Genomic DNA, 20,897 nt, shown 5'->3' on the forward strand with positions numbered 1-20,897 from the left:
AACCGAACAGAAATAACTCCCTTACGCTTAGGACAACGTGAGACCGGCATAACTCGATACAAGTTACAGTGGTTTGAAAGTACAAGTTTTAATATGAAATCTGCATATCTAAGACTATTCAGTATATTTATATCGACTAAATTAGTTTACACCTTTTGTTAAGGATTAATTAAAGCAAGTATTTTAGCATAAGAATTCAATTGTTATATGTAGTACTTTGGTTATTCCTCATATATAATTCATTTCCCAAACAATCAACAAATGCTATAAATGCTAATTAGTGTGGGTGGGACCTCGATGTTGAATAAACTTTAACAAACCTAATCAACTGATCAATCAAGAACAGGATTAATCATGGGACATTATAAGATGTGTCTCATCATATTACAGTGCATGACGAATTTAAGGATACTTTCGTATCGCTGTAAGGTCCTTTGAGTATAAGGTATAGCCCTGTGCATGTCGTTCTCTGTCAGTATTTGCTTGTTAACACTCTGGACACATAGCTTCAGATTTAAACATGTAACAGAGGTTTGTTTGCTTAATATATTGGACACGTTTGAGTGAGAGCTTCACATATTATGAGACGATCTTTCGTCAAAGTCACTAAGCTTGTTACCTCTCCTGAGATCCTATTTTTGACCCAATGTTCATAAAACTTAGAAATATTAGCTGATATCATTAAGATCTCTAATAAGTTTACTAAGGAAAGAGATCGATGCACCTTAATTAGGTGATCCTGAATATGATTTGCTGGGCTTGCTTCCACTTAGGCCCCTATAGCTCTGTGTGATTTTAATTAAACTTGAAATGTGGGGTTATGTCGTTCAGCTCCTGGAGGAATGTAATAATGAGTGAAACAAATGGATATGATGCGAAGTGATTATGCATGTGATTGACTGAACTAGTTAGCATTTTTGGAGGCCATATGTGTGATAAGACTTTGATCAGACTTAGAATATAGGTTCATATGATGAAGATCTCGCATGAGGTTGAACATTAGAAAGATATATGCATATTAATGGAGTGATCTTGCACCTGGCTGGCTGAGCTTGTTGCGACTCTAAAGACTATTATTTAGATCTTTAGTAATCTTGGTAACTACTAGAAACACATACACACATACAAACACACATATAAATATAAATAAATAAATAAATAAATAAATAAATAAATATATATATATATATATATATATATATATATATATATATATATATATATATATATAATAGAATGTGAGTCACATGCCAAATGGGATTACTATCACGACTAAAAGTGTTACGTTTTCCGTCACACTTTAATTTACAGTCGTTTGAGTTTAATGGATGAAGACTAGTATACTTCTATATCACCATTAGAATGTGTGTCATGCACAAATTCATACTTCAATATTGTATGTTTTCGCCACACATTTGCTTCAACTTTTTGACTTTAAAACCATTTGAGATTAAACGTGACATAGCTGTGTATCATTACTATAAACTGAGTTTGTTACCAGCTTTGGTATATATCTGTATAGATTTTAGCATCCTGTATGAATAACTTGTTGTGTTTGGTCCTAGTTTAAGATATTAGCAAAGTTACTCAAAAATATTTTGACCAAACCTTGTTACACAATATATTATTATGTTGAATTATTTTATACATTTACCGTTTTCATTGGCAGATCAATATAAGTTAATATCTTAGAGTGGTCAGACTCAAGTATAAAATTGTACCATACCTTATTTTGTTAAGGCGTAATCTAATATGATACAAAATGTGATAGCTTCATAAACATCACCTAGTATAATTCCATTTACTTCTGACATGTCTATATTAACGCATGTTGCCAAACAGTGATTCTGACTCATTTCTTTCTTGAACAGGCGGACTACTTTTGTTGGTTAATGATAAATGTGATGAAAGCGGTGGATAAAATGTGCTTATTGTTTGCTTAAGTAACAAAAATGAGAATTTACAACTAAAAATGCAGAAGATTTATTTACTTTCGCCCGCAGTAATAGCCTACGCACGCGATCTCTCTCTCTCTCTCTCTCTCTCTCACACACACACATACACACACAAATACATGATGAATAGGGCACATTAAATGCAGCTGTCAGTCTTAGCATAGTAACGACCTGAACTGTATCGTTACAAGTGAAAAATGCAATCTATGGGAAATTGGTGAACCTTCTATGTAAATAAAATCTCAAGAAATTGAGTGCTGATCTCTTAAACACTGGTGGACTAACCATGCTCTATTTTACGGATGAGTTGCATAAAGCATCGTAGCTCACAATACATCTCTCTCTCTCTCTCTCTCTCTCTTACCTGTTTTGTTTCTAAAAACAGATAGTGTGAATCACAATTCTTTAGTTATTTACCAGGCTTGAAGAGACATGCAGCACAGCACCGTAAGCAAGCGTTGGGGCATACAGTGTTATAATCAGTTCAACTGTATATCAACTGGACCAGAAATGAAAACCATTTGTGTTTACCCATTACAGTAATTTGCAAACAATGGTCACGCACAGTATGTAAACAACACTGACAAAAATAAAAATGTGTTCAGTCTAGGATAAACGAAGAAAATATGATGAGATTTATTCCATAGTCATTATAAAAAAATATGCAAATTTGAAAATATACATCAACCTGTAAAACTTACATTTGTATCGTTGATTTCCACAACATATACATGGTACGGGACATTTTGAGGCTTCATCCTTAAACTTTCTCATTTGGTGCAGATACAATGTTAGAAATGGACGTTAATAAATATATTTCAATTCTCATTGTTCCTTGCATCGCTTTTGAGAAATTGTTGCATAACAATAACGTTGTCTCTAGAGTAATAAGAATATCTTATATAGCACTGATGCTAGATATTTAATCGACAACGTTCGCCTTCCTGACTTTATTTACCATTTTAGCTCACCTGGTTAGACGGCAAGTGAGCTTATTGTATAGCCCTGTGTCTATTATGTTTCATATGTCGTCTGTAAACAGCTGCTTCTTATCACTCTAAAGGCTATATTTCTGATCAGAAATGGAATATGCGCTGTCAAAAGTGTTTTGCATCTGATTGGATGAGTTTTTTTCTACGTGCCAGACCATACTTAAGATCCTGTTTTAACAGAATAGAATTATAAAATAATATTATGACAACCTGAGTATTGCATCTGATTGGCTTAACGTTTTACCTTCAGGAAATTATTTATAATCCAATGTTGATCAAACCCACTATTTGGGCTCATGACAACAAGATCGCAGACAAGCTTAATAATGACAGATTTCGACACATATGTTACCTTGCATAACACTGGCTGCGCTTCGTATCTCTCTGAGACCATATTTCTGATCTGAGTAAGGGCTTAGTATAATCATGATCTTAGATAATTTTGATAATGAGCAGAATCAATGCATGAGATGATTTAGCATTAACATCGGAGGACGTATTTCTGATTTTTCTAACTCTTGGAATGTGACCTGTTATCAGCATGATTTAAAAAGAGTGAGACATACATATTTGTCAGGCGATCATGTATCTCAAAGACTCCTGTTTTCAGAACCGTAGTAAACTCTATGAGCAGATGTGGATCACAAAGTTAGAAAATATCATAATATCGAATGTGTTTGATCATTAGCAAGATCTGAAAGCATGTATATGTATGTGGTACCCCCGTTTCCGAGCATTACGGTATGACTTTTGAAACAAATCCAAGAGTGAGAAGGCAAATGTTTTGACTTCACACCAAGTATGATCTCAGTATTGAATAAGTTCTTTTGGATCCTCTTAAAGCAGCAGCGAGTGGAAATTTTTGTTTACTAAATTCTAAGTTCTCAACTGCAATTTGAATTGATAAAAAGAATTTGTAGAAATCGGCATGAATATACCTACAATATACTAATTGTTCGAACAGATAGAGAGTTATTCAATATCACATGGATCTAAGTTTATATTTATATTCAATATCACATGGATCTAAGTTTATATTTATATTCAATATCACATGGATCTAAGTTTATATTTATATTTTTGGACCATGAGAAGTTCATAAACAATCAACCTCTCCAGATTTGAAACGAAAATATTAGCGACAGGCATTTTGTTTTATGGGATATGATAATCTATGACATGAATATCGGTAGTTTGTCCATCAAAAATATGCTAGCAGGGCGAATCTTCGGAGTCGGTATAATATAAGATTTATTTACATAGATGATTATAGGAGCACTATTAACATAGTTATGAATAAAATGGTTGGGAATGAAAGTGATATACAAATGGTTGCGAATTATCCTTTGTTTTTATATTAACGCAGTATTAGGCTAAATTCTAATTAGTCCATCTCACAGTTAATGAATCAATGTCAAAACACTCTCGTTTTATATTGTGGTACTAAAGCATGTCTATTTTACTGAACTGTAGCGACTTTTATAAGTTTCATCAATGATTTGATGCACGTAGGAGTTCTGTATTACGACTACGTATTCTCAATTTCAAACAGGCCACATAGCATTTGTACAGTCAGAATAATGTTGCAGTCTGACTTTCCTAGTCTTTTACACCCTACTCTGTTTTCTTTTTCAGGCTGTAGTGTATTTACACTTTTTGTGGATTGGTCCCCTAGAAGCTATTGCAGTTCTTGCGATTCTTTGGATGGAGCTTGGTCCGTTGTCACTCTCAGGGTTTGCGGTTCTCTTTCTTCTGGTTCCTATTCAGGCTCGAATGGGAAAGTTCTTCGCTAAATACAGGTACTCATATGATTCTTCATACTTTTATGCCTTTTCAGGAAATACCTGCAAAGAAGTTGGTTTATTTGTAATGTAAGAAAAATAAGTAAGCTTCAATTTTCATGCTGTATTTACCCTGGTACTGTTTGCATCAATTTAGAACAGCATAGACCCAGAACCGCTTATTTCACGTTATGCATCAACATATAGGGGTCCTTTTTACTCGGTTATATCATAGTGGAGTTGGGTCTATGCTTTTTACTTACTGACAAATTCACATCGGTGCACGATGCATATCGATGCCGTTTTTCTTTTACCGGATACAATTGGCTACATGTGCGAATTCACGCCACTCGCAACACTCGCGTAAATATATATACATGTTAATTCTGATTATCTTTTGCGACGATAACCCGGCAAACCGGCCAACTCCTTTTGCCTACATAATGATTTTGCCGGCGAAACGGTTTTGGGGTCCGACAACAATCAAGTACATTTTGGGGCTCAATTTCTTCAATTAATCCTTGATCAATCATCCTCGAACTCACCAACAACTTTATTGTTGGTGTTACTAAACAGTGGAAGAAAGCAAAGATGCTCTCTGTTATCAAACTCATTAACCAGAGATACATCATTCATATCCGATTATACATTGTCTAGTGTTTTGTATGGTAGCAAAGACTCGGTGTCAGTACTTATTTTGCCACTTGAGTCATATTGGACGGAAACTCTGGGTTTGCGCACAAAGCAACAATCAAATATTCGAAATCAACGTAAATAAACTTTCGTTGTCCTTTGCACCAGAGTGAATTTCAACATGTTACTACCGGGTTCAGGAATATTGCGGTTTTTCACAGATTGCACCGTAGAAAAAGTCAGTCCGCTAGGTGTTGTTGAGCGGAGACTCCCTTATAGGCATGTAATGATATCGTGTAGGAATAACAAATCAATGTTAAACAGCCTGCAAGTGTTAATGGATTGTAGCATTTGCTGCAGGCCTTTATTCTTAACAAAACACATTAATATAAGAGTAAGATGTCTGTAATTTCTACTGGAATTTCAATGTAGCTAAAATTTTAGATTAGGTAATTAGGTACTGTTTCTATTTTCCATGTCAGTCTTTATTAAGATAAGAACACACATTAAAAACATCGATTATCATCATTTTCACATCGATTACTGCTCATTGCGGAATACACCCTGGCGTTTTAATAGAATTTAACTGTCCGAAATACTTTAACGGGGAAGTAACATGCATCTGTCCTGAATTTGTTTTTCAAAGGACATTCATTGTCATAGTTAAGCGGCATAATGAAATTCGCAAGAAGAAACTTTTCCATCTTAAACACAGATGTGCGTGTGTGTTTTAATATTAATATCATGTTGAGACGTACATCTTTGAAAGACTTTTCACTCTCTCTTACCTAGCTCATGCTTGACTGGGATAATTGCCCAATCATCTGGTAAATCTCTTCGGCATTTATCTAACTCAAACTCTGGAACTTGAAAACTTAAAGCTCTTGTGGCAGACTCAGTTGCGATAGGAATACCGAGGCGAACCAGGTCGAGCACCGAGACTAATATGTATATGAGATTAACAATGTACATAATGGCTTGTTCTACTGTATAGTTCATATTTACAAAGGCATACACTTTGGAGAAACTTTATATAATTGAGTAAGAACACAGGAATATTGTCCTCATTTATGGTAATCGGAAATAATGTACAAAGGTCTTGTAAGTAACCATGTTTGCAATCTAAAAACTTAGTAACAAAATAAATCTGCATACCAATGTAAAATGTATCCTACGTAGATGTCAACCGAAGTGAGCTAGAATGACTCATCAATTAAGTACTGCGCTGAACCGCATACTTCCTTTCACAGCGTCAACTCCAATAATTCTAAACATTTTGTTGTGTTTTTAGATCTCAGATCTGCTTTTTGCCCCTCTGGACATAGAAAACGGATTCCAAGTTAGCATAATGGTTAGTGAGTGAGGATATTATTGATATATTAGTGCTAAACGTATTTATTTAATTATGGTGATCCTCGCTACCTTCACTTTCGCCGGTGTCTTTATTACTTTTTTAATATCTGCATTGTTAGGCTCGCTCAATGGCAACTCTCCTAGCAACAACAATTTGATGTTTACTTGCACAATATCACACAAGGACTTTTTACGCGTTTTGTCATATACACAGTTTGTTTATATCAATTCCAAAAATAATGATCGGATTGTGCACCATGCTAATATGGATGCAGATCATAACTGTGGTTAGTGGATTATGGACAATGGATGTAAATACGGATGTGGATATGGGTGTGATCGTGTACGTATTTGTGCATTTATTTATGTCTTTACTTGTGGATGTACTTGCGTTACCGTCTGTGTATGTACTAACCATTGTACGTCTCATGTCATCATAGATTATGTAACAATATCAGATATGCCAAACTAGCATGATAACAGTTTCAAATTATCAATGTTTCTAAGAGAAAATCAACGGTGGAGACATTTACAATAACATCAACACCACGAGGTGGGTCGGGCAGTGGTGTCAGCTAGTTTAATATATTCCGTCAGCGAATTCTGGGAAGAATTAACACTTGACTTAACTTGATTACATAATGTGTCAATCTTCTTCAGAATCTGGTACCTCACTGTACATAGTGTGTACTTGGTTAACCAAAGTACTTTGCAAAGAAAAATAACTATCGGGAAGGTCGGTTACATACAAACCTTTGCAATGTGTTACAAATATTCAACAGCCTCTAAACTTTATTTTGACCGCTTATTTTTCTAAAGAAAATGCATTTCAGCCAAACCTTTTGACATCATTGAAATTGATATTGGATTTGGTGATACATAGTAATAGATGGATTGTCGGCCATGCACAGCAAGATCTGGAAGAGTTATTGCTCCTGAAGGTAGAATTGCACCCACCAATGTACGCTCTAGTTTGAATATAAATTTTGCAGACTCAAAGGAAAATATAACCATTTATATTCCGTGAAATGCTCGTTTTTAGAAATAAAGATTTTGCACGACTTTCTATATAATTTTAATTTATATTAGAGTTACATCAATCTTGGATAAGTTTCATGCCAAGATATAACATGTATGAAGTAGCATCACTATATGGTGAAAACCTTTAGTAAATGTAGCCGTTGGTTATCATGACCACGCTAACAAGTGTACTAATTCATTAGCTTATATTACTTTCAAACTGAAATTTAACGTTAAAGCTGTAATCTGTATGATTGAAGCTATAAACTGAAGTTATTGTTTCATGAACACAGACTGCAAGAAAGTGTCCAATATTATTCATAAGAATTTGCCTTTGAAAAAGATTTCAAACAAATTAGTTTAGGTTATTATCCGTATAGTATCTAGTTACTAAATTGAATTGTTGATAAAACTGACAATATAGTGGATTGTTTCTTATAAATGTGATTATATTGGAGATGAAACATGGACGTTTTGTTCTCAGCTATTTAAAAGCTTTAAGGGCTCCAGAAACTACTTCCTGTATTATTTTGTGCAATATGTTTCATTAAGATTTTCTGAATTGGGAATATGGAAGAAATCTGTACAAGACAAAACAAAAGTGTATAATTTCCACATTTATATAATATTCAAATAGTCAGGTAAGGTTTATAAAGTGTCTTTAAAATATGTGAAATTGACTTTTCGATTTAAATCTGATTGTATACATGCTAAATGGAAATTTAATGCTAACACAATTGAATACACAATCAATAGAGGAATATGTCCACCACCAATATGTAAGTAGACTATAACTCAAACGTTTGGAACAGAATCGCAGCATTCAGTCACCTGGATGCAAAACTTAAACATTAAAATATTTATATTCATTGTCTTGACAGCAAATATACTATTCCTTTTTACTTTAAACAAACCTGTCGTTTCAAATACATCTGCTTCACATACGAAACATCAAACTTGGCAAGTCTTAAAAACAAAACCTGCTTTTAGAAACGAATTTTAGAAACTGTGCTATAGTTTAAAGGTGGGTAATGGTTTAACATGGAATAACTAGAATCGTCACTTTCTTTCTGCCTGCAGTGGAGGCCTATGCTCTTTACAGTCTAAGTCAAGTTATTTTTGCAAAATACAGTGTGCAGGTTGGGGTTCATTAACGTACTCAAGTATTTTCATCTGTAATGCTTGATTGCAGACAGAAGACAGCAGTACAGACAGGGCAGCGTTTGCAAGTGATGAATGAAATTATCTCAGGGATAAGAGTCATAAAAATGTACTGCTGGGAAAAGCCTTTTGGAGAATTAGTAGAGAAACTTCGCAGGTAAATATACGTTCTCCAACTTTGTCATGTCTGATTTTGTCACTTACATAATCATGATGTGAATACTATGATTTGCACTAACAATGTGACTTAGAAATAAACCCTGGATTGTTCTGAAACTCTGTTGTACCTCAAAAACGTTTGCTAGCATAATTATCCAAAAAACCCTTTACCTAGCCAAATTGTATCTGGTGGATATTTGTTTTGTCTTTTCATAGACCTGAACAAAAAATGTCCGGATCTTTTGTATTCGTATAGATTTTACCTCTGCATCTTTTACTCTTGCTTTGATCAGAATAATCACGATATTTCCATAGTTTGCATGTACATGATTCGATACTTTTATATACGTTAAAATTTAAACCAACCTATAATATTTAAAAGCCAAGATAATCATATCCATTTCCAGCTATTAAATGGGTTCTTCTAGTGTTAAAATTGTGTTATTCTATAGATAATTATGTGAACCCTACATCACGACTTGCTTCACTCAACTGTACAGTGGAATAATTTACTACATTCGCCTTTTCGCAAACAAGCGTTATCATTTTTGTCAGAGTCTACAGGTGGGATATACGTGTTTTATATATGCAAATCTGGTTACCAAATATTGAAATTAATTATTTTTAAACATATCAAGGGTCCTTCAGCGGGAGTAGAAAGACAACTAGGGTTGTGTGTGAGTCGTACCCTCACAACAGAAACGTCGAGGCGTACACTATCAAGAGTTAATCGCACCCTCTGGAATGGTGGATTATAACCTTCTCAATACCAATAGCTCAACAAAGATAACAAACATGTCATGACTTATTGAAAGAGAGTCAACAATTATAATCATGTATGTGTATGGCTGATGCATCACATCAAAGTATTTTGGCCAGTCTTTGGCTTTGTGACCAGTCACATGTCTTCTGGACCTTTGCAGGAGGGAAGGGTGGGTCGTTCATCGTCATGATAACTTAGGTAGGAATCAATGTGTTCTTATCCTAATAAAGGTCCACTTGTAAAAAGAGCAGGTCATAATTCCTCAGGAGGAGTTGATTTGAAAGGGGCCTTTGGACCGTCTGCTGTTCCAGCATTCTTCGATGGTCAGGGAGTTATCTAAGAGGGAAGAGGTCACCAGCAGCGAAATAGGTGGAAAAGTAGCAACCGTCTACTCTTTAACCGCTATTTCAGTGACGACAGAGCTTTAAGGTCCATTGTGGACATAACCCTTCGAGCCTTAATCTCTCCTTTGTTAGCAGTATACCACACGGGGGATTGTTTTAGGGACCTGCGCTTGTACCCCAGTTTAAATCTGGAAGACATTGGTGATTAGGACCATAAGGTAAGTACTATAGCCTGGAATGCGTTTTTAATGCCCATGGCACGTCCTATGGAGCTGCATGATGTATGTAGAGATCGTGCTTTATAGATTTCAAAGATCTTGCTAGACCATAGCAAGACCCGTAAAAGGCCTGCATTGTATAGGTCCCCATCCCTTATATATGTTATCTATGATTTTAGAGGTCCAGGAATGCTGGTATCTTGCAGCGGCGCCTGGCCCATTTCAATGGCACCCAGAAGAATTTCACCACATCTTCCCTATGGACTTTCACACAATTTGTTTTCATACAGATTCAACCTCAGAAATCTCTAAAGCAAACTCGATTTATCCTTCTTCTAACCCGACCCTTGAAATAAAGGTGACTGGAAGGCTAAGAGAGAATTTTGTGCATTCCTCCAAACTCCTCAAGGTGAGGGAGGGTTTGACCCTAGCCCACATGAAGTACCTGGGAATTCTTATCATCCGTTCGTCAATGACCTGTTTCTGCTTCATGTCCACATAGTTTGCAATGCTACAGGGATTCTCCCCTTGTTGATTTATAGCGTTTTGTCTTGGGCTTACTCCCAAGCATGAGATGTTGGATCTAATTCCTTTTCGGGATTTCATTTACGTGGAGATTATTTTTTCTCACAAACCTCGGTAGAGTCTGTGTTTACCCATTCAGGTTCGATAACATCTTCTCATAACGGCTCTACGAAACAAGAATCAGTGTTCACCTATCTTTACCTTACACCCTAGGACCATGACCTCCACAGTGGACTTTACCCCCTTTTGTTGATTGAGGTTTTCTTGTGTTCTCTCCTTGTTTTGTTACGGCCAAGGACGAACCACAGTAGCACCCTCTTTCTAAATGGCCCACTTTGTATGCCAATTATCATCACTGAGTGGAGTGCTATATTATGAGCTGTTGTGGACTTCGGTCTCAGTCCACAAAACAAAACGGACCTTCGATTTTCTGTGCACTATGGTATCCCTTGGATCCTAAGAAATGCATTAGGAGCCAGAAGGCAAAGTTTGAAAGGCATCCTGGTCCCAGGAAAATGCATGTCTTAAAATAACACAATATACCAGTAGCATCGTACCTCAGGGTTAAGAGACTATTCATCTCCTGTAGTGTTACATGGAAGTTGTAACCTTCTTCCTTAAACAAAACCAGATCCGAGTCCACTATCTTATCGGCAGGGTCCTTTTAGAATGTTCTTTGCATCATGATTTAACAGTGTCACCATTTTAGTTTGGCAGAAACGTCTGGTGGTCTTGTTTACACATCGGGAAAATCCCCCTTTCCTTTACACTTTCCTATTGCTGGTTCAGAGGTGCGGACAGTGAAATTTTCAGGACTAAGTGGAATTGTTTTTTCGTGTTCAAACTGACCACTTTGCAGCATGCCTCTGAAAATGCTTATTCTTGTAGCTTCCCTGTCGTTTTTACAGTAGTGGTTTGGGAAATGTTGCATAGTTCATTACTTACCTCTGGAGTATTGAAGTGCAGGATGAATAATTTTCTGTGAGTGGTGGAGTTCTTAGCACTTTATTCTAGCTGTTTATCTATAGTGAGGTGACCAATTTTCTTCTCTTTTTCTCGGAGGAGAGATGCTTATTGATGTCAACTGTTAAAGTTATATATCGACCCCTCGTGAAATCACATTTCTATATAAGTCTCTACATTATATTCGATCCTCCTCTTCTTATCTCAGCAGTCATTTTGAGCTTCCGAAACTAGCATTTCGGACCTACAACACTGTCTGAACCTACAGTTTTTGTTTCAGACGTAACAAAAGAGAAGAAAAGGCAGAGAAAAGACCATTAGAAACCACTCAAGGGGGCTTCTTTATAATTTCTCCACTGAGTCAGTTCCTTTACGTTTCGCCTCAACTATGAGGAGGAGTTTTTTTATCTTTCCAGTAATAGTGGGTTACAGTTCTGTGCCCGTTACGAATCTGTCTGCGTCCTTGCAAACATGGTTTCTGGTCAGGAATCAACTCTCGTCAGTCTTAATCGTATATGTGCTAGGATGATTATGATAGACACATTGCCCATTTAATATTTTACAGTATTTCCTCACGCACAAAACCTTCTCTTGAGGATATGGCAAACTAAGTTAAAACAATTGCTACGTATTGTACTTATCTAAATTTTCATCCTTGGATGATGTGACTAGATCCTTGTGGAGTTTTCATACTCATCATTATCATCATTTATTCTTTTATGCATTGCATAGGATAGAAACCCTCACATGACATTTTTAGGACCTGTAGATTTTCCTTCCTGTGTTCGTTTTAATGATTATTTGGTCTTTCTCTTTTTTCATTTTACCATTTAATCACTGTTTGCAGTAACGTTTCCGGTGCCATCAACAACAAGTGTTCTATATATATACATCTCTTCTTTCTGATGGCTGTCAATTTAAATTCAACGGCAGCATTCCTATTTGGTTTTATTTGAAGGAAATTACCGAAATGGCAATCTCGGTTTGTATACGTGAAATAAGATCCCACTGTATTATCAATACGGTCCTCAGGTAGTTGAAGTTGTTGACCTATTCTGCTGAATTGTTCTCTACTTTGATAATTGATCCTAGATTACTTTATTGTCTATTCAGAACACACTACATTCTCCGATTTTAAATTCAATATTTGGAACATCAGTAAAAAGGACATTTTATTACTTGGGCTCAGTTTTAATGGCACAAGTCAAGGTTCAAAATCCAACCAGTATATGGGTAATGAGACCGCAGTTCATGAGCATCATACCTAGTATATTATTAAAATTAGCTTTACCAAACACTACAAATCATAATATGATGCATCATACCATTTTATCCACCATTGTTGTCTATACCGTTTAATCCACCATTGTTGTCTTTACCATTTAGTCCACCATTGTTGTCTATACCATTTAATCCACATAATAAATAGATTAGTCAGATTAATTTCATGGGTCATATATTCGATTATTTGTTTCTGAGAGCTAGTAAAATACTGCTTATTTTAGCTTTAAACTAGAATTGTATTGTTGTCTTTAATAAAATACGTATGTAAAGACATTTTGTCTACTGTTGAACTATTAAAGTTTTGAGATATGGATTCCATGAAATTAAGGGTCTAAATATTTACATAAATGATGGCAGGATTGGTTTATATTTTCATTGCCTTAGACATGCTTTTAACGAGCAGTGTTAAATATGAAAGGTTCGCTTTGTTATTCTAGATATTATATTTCTCTTTCCGTTTCAATAAATGTAGTAATAGATTTATATGAAGCTCTTGGATGAGTTTCATTATAAGCACAATTTGTGCATATTAAAGGTGCCTTTGTTTTTCAAGAGAATTGTGTTCAGACTATTATAAAGCAGAGAAAATGGACTATAGGTATATTGTGAGAATGATTACGCAGAGATTTGGTCATACGATAATATATAAGAATGTTCATTGAAATGGCCAAGATATGTAAGACCATTGAGCAATATCAAACTCACTTGGACCTCTTGTTGTCCTACCTAGCAATAAATATTACGTGTAAAGTAAGCTGATGGTATGAGCATACATCTGATTTAAATTATCTGTTCTGCACAGTCCATCCAGAAACATTTGTTATTTTTGACTTCACACTGATTTCTGCAGAAATTTAGGCAATTTTGTTTGGTACTCTTTCAGTGTTAAAAGCCTTTCAGATGCATACATACTATACTGTTTTACCATAAAGTATCTCCTTTTGTACAATAGATAGATAAAAGGAACGATCTCAAGTCATTATTTCTGGACTAGTTGAAATAAATTTCATAGAAAATATCCTAGCAACATAACCTATGTATATTTATATGCAGTGTTATTAAACATTGTATATTTTATGTAACAAAACAAAGAAACTAACCAACATATCTTTAAATGACTTCCTCGGAACCTACAGACTAAATTTTATCAAATGGCTGATGGCATTACTGGGTAAAATAAACGTTGAGCTTTAACATATTCTGTTATCTACCATCAACTACACGTATTACTAACTTTTATTTTTTATGACTGTTTCTCCAGAATATCTCCGCCAATTGAAATTCATGTTTGTTATTCTCATACAACTGCATCAAACTATCAATATCATTGAAAATATATAATCTCTCTACTATTTCCACAGAAGTTTCCAAACTAGTTGATATGGAATGATCTCACTGTTGTGTGACCTCCACTGACTAACCAGTCGGGGGACACATATTTTACAAGTTACTGGTATGTGATATTTGACTCGCCAATTTAAACAGATGCCAGTGAAATTTTGTCAAAGCATCTTAGCGTAAAGATCTTTCATGTTGGTACAACATATGTTCCTTTACTATCAAATATTGTAGGAGGCAAAATGTGATGACGACTAAACTTGCACAATGTACGGAGTAATTCAAACAGGCAGAATTCTTGAATCATGACATTCCACATTAATGCAATTGCACTTAGCGCTGACATCAAATATATGACTATATTTTTGGAAGTTACTATTTTCAGGTTACCATTTGTTACGAAAGATTCTTTCTAGATTAAAATCAGCTGTGTTGTTTTATTGGAAGCCAGTAGTAACATTAAGGAATCTAATTTTCTTGGCACGGTATTCCATTATAACCACGATTTCATATGGGATGTACAAGACTCAACTGCATGGTAACTTGAACAAGATTTGGATTTGCAATTCTCTTCACTCGGGATCCATAATTGAAATAATATAGTTTTACTTTGGAAATAACTTTTGGAAAACAAATAGTAAGATTACTACCCTTTGATAATACCTTGTGGTTAAAGTTGCACTTACGTAGTGTACTGTACTATAAATATTATATTTAAATTGTTTAAGAAGTATACGAAATTCGTTCAGATACTGCAGTGATTATTACACATAACAAAAATATCGTATCAACATTAATAGAAATGCTCAGTGTGTTTAAGAGGAGCTATATGCAAGTTTGGTCTTAACTGTTTATCCTTGTGTCCCTGCTTTAAGGATTAGACATTATAACACATTCATTTCACTCTTTATTTCCTGCTATTTTTCCCTGCTATGTCTGAAACCCATATTTCAGTGGAAATATTGACACAAAGCATGCATTACGGTCCATCTTTAAATCAAGATATCCCTTGGTTGCTTTGACCTTATTCAGCATACCTAAATATATTGGATCCTAAATTAAATTGCAATAACATGTTCATGTATTTTCATCTCTCTCTCTCTCTCTCTCTCTCTCTCTCTCTCTCTCTCTCTCTCTCTCTCTCTTGCACATTATTTTATTTCATATGTTTGCTTAAATCGTAATGGAAACAATCCACAACTAAACTGATAAGTAGTTATTGTTAGTATTGCATTGGACAATTGGCACAATATCACAGAACAACGTGCGCAAAAATGAGCTTTTATCACAAGTACTGGTTCTACATTTAAAGTACATATATTTATATGATTAAAGATTTTGTTATAGTAATTGTGAAATGCTTTTAAACATGGTTGTTATTAAGTACTGATAATGAAGAGAGTATATTGATAAAGTATATTTATAAAGTTGTATAAAGCAGGTCTAACTATTGTAATAACAATTAATTGTATCAATTATTTAAATGCAACATTTTGGCAGCTAGCAGGTTCAAGAAATTACTGAAGTGCAAAAACTAAATTTTTTTGTAGTTATCCAAGATTAATGTTTCCTTTTATGCAACGCTATGCACCCAAAACAAAACGAGGGTTATCAAACCGGAAATAAAACATTTGCTGATGATAATGATGTTCAAATAAGTACAGAAATATCAGTAGCGTCATCGTTTTAAAAATAATTTTGAATTAAATTAATAATCAATTTAAGTGGAAGAGTATCATTTCATGATTATCTGATAGGCACAGGTGGGTTAATTTTTTATGTTATGTATCAATGGGTCATCATATTTTACAAGCCTTGAATAAAGAAGAGATATTTCAACACTTGGAACAGAAACATGCTCAATATTTCAGTATATTGCTTTGAATTGACAAATAGCATTTTTTAGTTATAGAGTAGCCCTACTCTTTCAGCCTGGAGATGTACTATGTATGGCAAACGCAAGTGGGGTCTTTCCTGACAGCATGTGTATGGGTCCTGGGCCCAAGATTGCTGTATTTCTCTATTGTGATGGCAGCCGCTTTTACAGGACATATTATACGAGCATCTAGTTTGTATGTCTGCCTTCCACTACTTTTTCTTGTTGCCCAGACAATGATGGGATGCGTATCTGTTGCCATTCAAAAATGGAGTGAACTTTGGGTGTCTATAAAGAGAATGCAGGTAAGAATTGCATCCCATGGTAGTGAAAAATGTTTTTACATTACACTTAGTGAAATATTGAAATTACTCTTATGTTATTGTATGCACTGTTTTAGACATGTGTTCTCTTGTTAGCCTTATGTATTGCTAACTTAACTTGATTTTTTATTATGGCCTTCTCATTCATTTTAGAATAAAGAAGGTTATCTAACATGACAGCGTCAACATCTTGTACAAACAACTTTCCTCAAATATACACTATATTTACAGTCAATTGATGAATGAAGTTCAGATAACTATGTATAATTAGTTCCATTACACGACTTCGTCTCCTACCATAATTCCATATTTCCTCATAAATGCACATGCATATATGAGTACTTGCCAAATACTTTATTTTTTTTATCTCTAACAGTAAGTGATCATGAAAGTTTTGGGTAATTTAACTTTTCATTACACTGTCGAGGGCAACCATAGTTAGTATTATTGGGCAACGAACATAAGGAACGTTTCTAAAGACTCGTAAGTGACAAATTTGTGTATTTATATGATGGAACTTGGCCTCAATTTTATCAAATTTGACATTTCCTATTTTGCATCTAAATGACCTACATAACCAATTGCTTAGATTTGGTAACAAGCATCGCACACAAACTAGGAATGGACGGGTACCAGGCTAGACAGGGTTTTAATATATTTTTTCTTCCCGGTGTGGTTGCCCCTGCATGAGTAGTGTTACGTGTTTAGCCTCTCATAAACAGCAACAAGAAAAAAAGTGAAGACAACAAGCTTTGTAAAATTTGACAAAATAATTTATTTCCCTAGAAAAACAAGGTACAAATGAGGAAACTAACTTACGGTTTTAAGAATCAAATCCAAAAATAATCCAAGAAAAATCCAAGAATTAAAAATTAGAAGTCCTAGTAACAAAATGTTCTAATGAATTTGAGTTCGAGTCCAGAAGAAAATTCAAAATGGAAGGCGATGACGTATACTGTAACCAATATAGTCCTTATGTGTCTACAGTTCTTTGTTGAACCACAGAAATAATGTTCCAGTTTTGAATTCCGAATAAAATTTCAATATATGATTTTGTCCAAGAAATCGGTATGAACACTTAAATATTCCCGGGAAAAGAATTAATCTCTTAAAATCCAAATAATTTGAAGAAAAATAAAAATTTAACTTCAATTTGTCACAACAACAAAACCCGTGACGTCTAAGTGTTTAAACTCCCGACTAAAATCATTTCTTAATACACCACTATTCAATCTGACTACTGCCCAATTCCGATAAAACCAGAATTTCGAAATAGAGGCTATTCACAAGTCGCGTACACTAGTACAATCTCGACTCCAACCTATAAATCCCACAATGAAAACGATCCACAAAATAGAAGTTGTTTTCTCCAACTGTTACTAATTCTGAATCAAGGTCAGGAACTAGGTCAGCATAATATACAAAGTTCTAATAATAGTTGTTCACAAAAAACAGTCAGGTCAAACTAATTTCTGCAAAATGTAAAATTCCAGTAAACAAAATTACATTACTATAACATTTAATGGAATACACAAATTAAAACTAACAAGCAAGCAATTAAATCACATCAAATATAAATTAAATCAAATATACATAACACTTCCCCCATAAAGAAAAAGAAAGCTTTTGTATGAAAAAACTTTCTTTGTACCATAGATTAATTAATTATACATGAGGTATAAAAGAAACATAGGAAGAACTGTTATAACTTATACACAGTGTACATGAAATGATACATTTCCATACACTGGAAAGTGCATCTGCTATCAAATTATCTTTTCCATTGATGTGCCTGATTTCAATATCATATTCCTGTAACAACTCACTCAAAAATTAAGTCTTTGATTTTTATTTTTCCATCTTGCCGATGAAAGTAAGGTGGTTGTGGTCACTAAGCACAATAATCGAAGAAGGAGCTGAACTAATATAAACTTCAAACTGTTGTAATGCCAATATCAAAGCCAAACATTCCTTCTCGATTCCTGAGTAATTTCTATGGTGCTTATTTGATTTCTAGAAAAATAGCACACTGGATGAACACAAATTCCTTCTTTTTGAATCAATACTGCTCCAACCCTATCACTTGCATCGACATACAGTTTAAATGATTGACTGACATTTGGAGCTGTATGAACTGGTGCGCTTTTAAGTATGGCTTTTAACCTGTCAAAAGATTCCTGACAATTTTCAGTCCAAAGGAACTTGTTTTTCTTACTCAATAAATATGTCAGGGGTTCAGCAATTATAGACAAATTGGAAGAAAATTTCCGATAGTATCCAGCGATACCTAAAATCGCATCAGTTCCGTTTAAATAATAGGCACAAGGAATTCAGATTTAGCCTTGACCTTAGCATCTATAGGTCTAAGTTGTCCATGTCGTAGATACGTCTATAAAAGTTATACTAGATTTGCAAAACTCACTTTTGGATAAATTAATCGCAAAATGTTCTTTCCAGGTGTCGTTATAGATAATTAGATAATGACATCAATCGATGTAAGCATCACAATTTTCTAGACCAGAGGTAATCATATTCATGAGACGCTGAAAGGCACTTGGCGACCCTTTCATCCCAAACGGCATCACTTTATATTGATAAATTCTTTCTGGAGTCACGAATGCAGAAATTTCCTTTGCTATTTCCGTCAGTGGAATTCGCCAAAATCTGTTCAGAATTCAAAATTTGGTGACATACTTGACATTTCTAATTTTATCAATGCAGTCATCAATTATTGGTAATGGAAATCTGTCTGTTTTTGTCACACTGTTCACTTTCCTATAATCAATGCACATACGGAAAGTGTTATCTGGTTTCGGAACAAGTATACATAGTGAACTCCAATCACTTTTACTTGGCTCCATGAAAGCATTCTCCAGCATATACTGAATTTCTGTTTTCAACTATTTTATGTTTGAGAGGGTTCATCCTGTACGGGTGTTGTTTGACAGTTTTGAAATTTACAATTTCGACGTTATGGAAAATTATTTTTGTTCTTGTAGGAGCATCTGGAAATAAGTGCTCATATTCAAATAATAACTGTTTAAGTTCATTTCTTTCTTGCTGTTGCAAATCTGAAAGTTTCTGGTCCAGATCATGCATAATATCTGAATCCTGAACATTTGTCACTCCAATATCAATAGAATCCGATGATATTCCTTCACTTAAATCTTCACTAAGTAGGACAAGTACAACTAATTTAAGTGTATTTTTAACCTGGCTATCTCTATCAATATACTGGTAGTCCTATAATTTATTTAGAACGCAGAGCACTAATATTATAATTTAACTCATTCGTTTTCTTCTTAACCTTGTAAGGATCGTAATACCGAATCTGAAGATAATTTTGAAGAATGAGCAAGTGAGACAAAACTCTATTACCAGACTCAGAAGTTCTCTCCATTGTAGTTCTGTTAAAAGATAATTTCACTTTTGACTTGAATTGCTGTATGTCAGATTTAAGCATAATTAGCTGGAAAATTCCAGACCTAACATGTGACCCTTGACATGATTGAACAGATTTGGGAAGGCCAAATTGAGTAAAACAAAACTTTATCGAATCTTTTACTATTATTTTAGATTCAAAATTCCTCAAAGAAATTGCCTCTGGAAACCTTGTTGACCTACACATTATGGTGAACAAGTATTGGTTACCTGACTTGGTCTTAGGTGAGGGACCAACACAGTCTACTATAATTCTACTAAATGGTTAATTAAATGCAGTAATAGGTTGCAGATTGTCATTGGGTTTACCTACCATTTGACAAGTATGACAAGATCTCACGTTTGATTTTGGCTGAAAAAAGTGAGTCAAGATCTTGTGATAAGTCTTATTATTCCCTAAATGATAAGCCAAAGGAATTTCATGGGCCACAATAACTATTTTCTGTCTGTAAGATTTTGGAACTACAATTTGATAGTTCACTGACCACTCATCACCACCAGGTACCTCGGGAGGTCTCCATCTTCTCATAAGAATTCCATTTGTAATGAAATAACAGACAAGTATTTCAACGGCTTCAGTTTCACTAATGGCCCTTTGAAACAAACAGGAGATCTCATGATCTTTGTCCTGTTCGACGACAAGTGATTGTCGGTTTTCACCCTGATTAAAATAAAGCGAATGAGTAGTTAAAAGATGATCACAGTGATCAATACCTTCTGAATGATCCAAATAAGGAGTGAAAGTGACCTCATCAAAAGCCTGACCAA

The 20,897-nt window shown here is 34.7% G+C and overlaps 1 protein-coding gene across 1 annotated transcript in view; it reads left to right on the plus strand.

The window, feature by feature from the left end:
- Positions 1–20,897, plus strand: part of LOC149800036 (ATP-binding cassette sub-family C member 4-like) — a 143,292-nt gene that overhangs the window by 36,916 nt on the left and 85,479 nt on the right. The window contains exons 6-8 of the mRNA XM_089959559.1: positions 4,583–4,746; positions 8,927–9,052; positions 16,421–16,670. Of these exons, the coding sequence (XP_089815685.1) occupies positions 4,583–4,746; positions 8,927–9,052; positions 16,421–16,670 (540 nt within the window). The remainder of the gene's footprint in view (positions 1–4,582; positions 4,747–8,926; positions 9,053–16,420; positions 16,671–20,897) is intronic.

This window comes from Sinohyriopsis cumingii, chromosome 5 (assembly GCF_028554795.1).
Source record: "Sinohyriopsis cumingii isolate HCF-2022 chromosome 5, ASM2855479v2, whole genome shotgun sequence".
NCBI lineage: Eukaryota > Metazoa > Mollusca > Bivalvia > Unionida > Unionidae > Sinohyriopsis > Sinohyriopsis cumingii.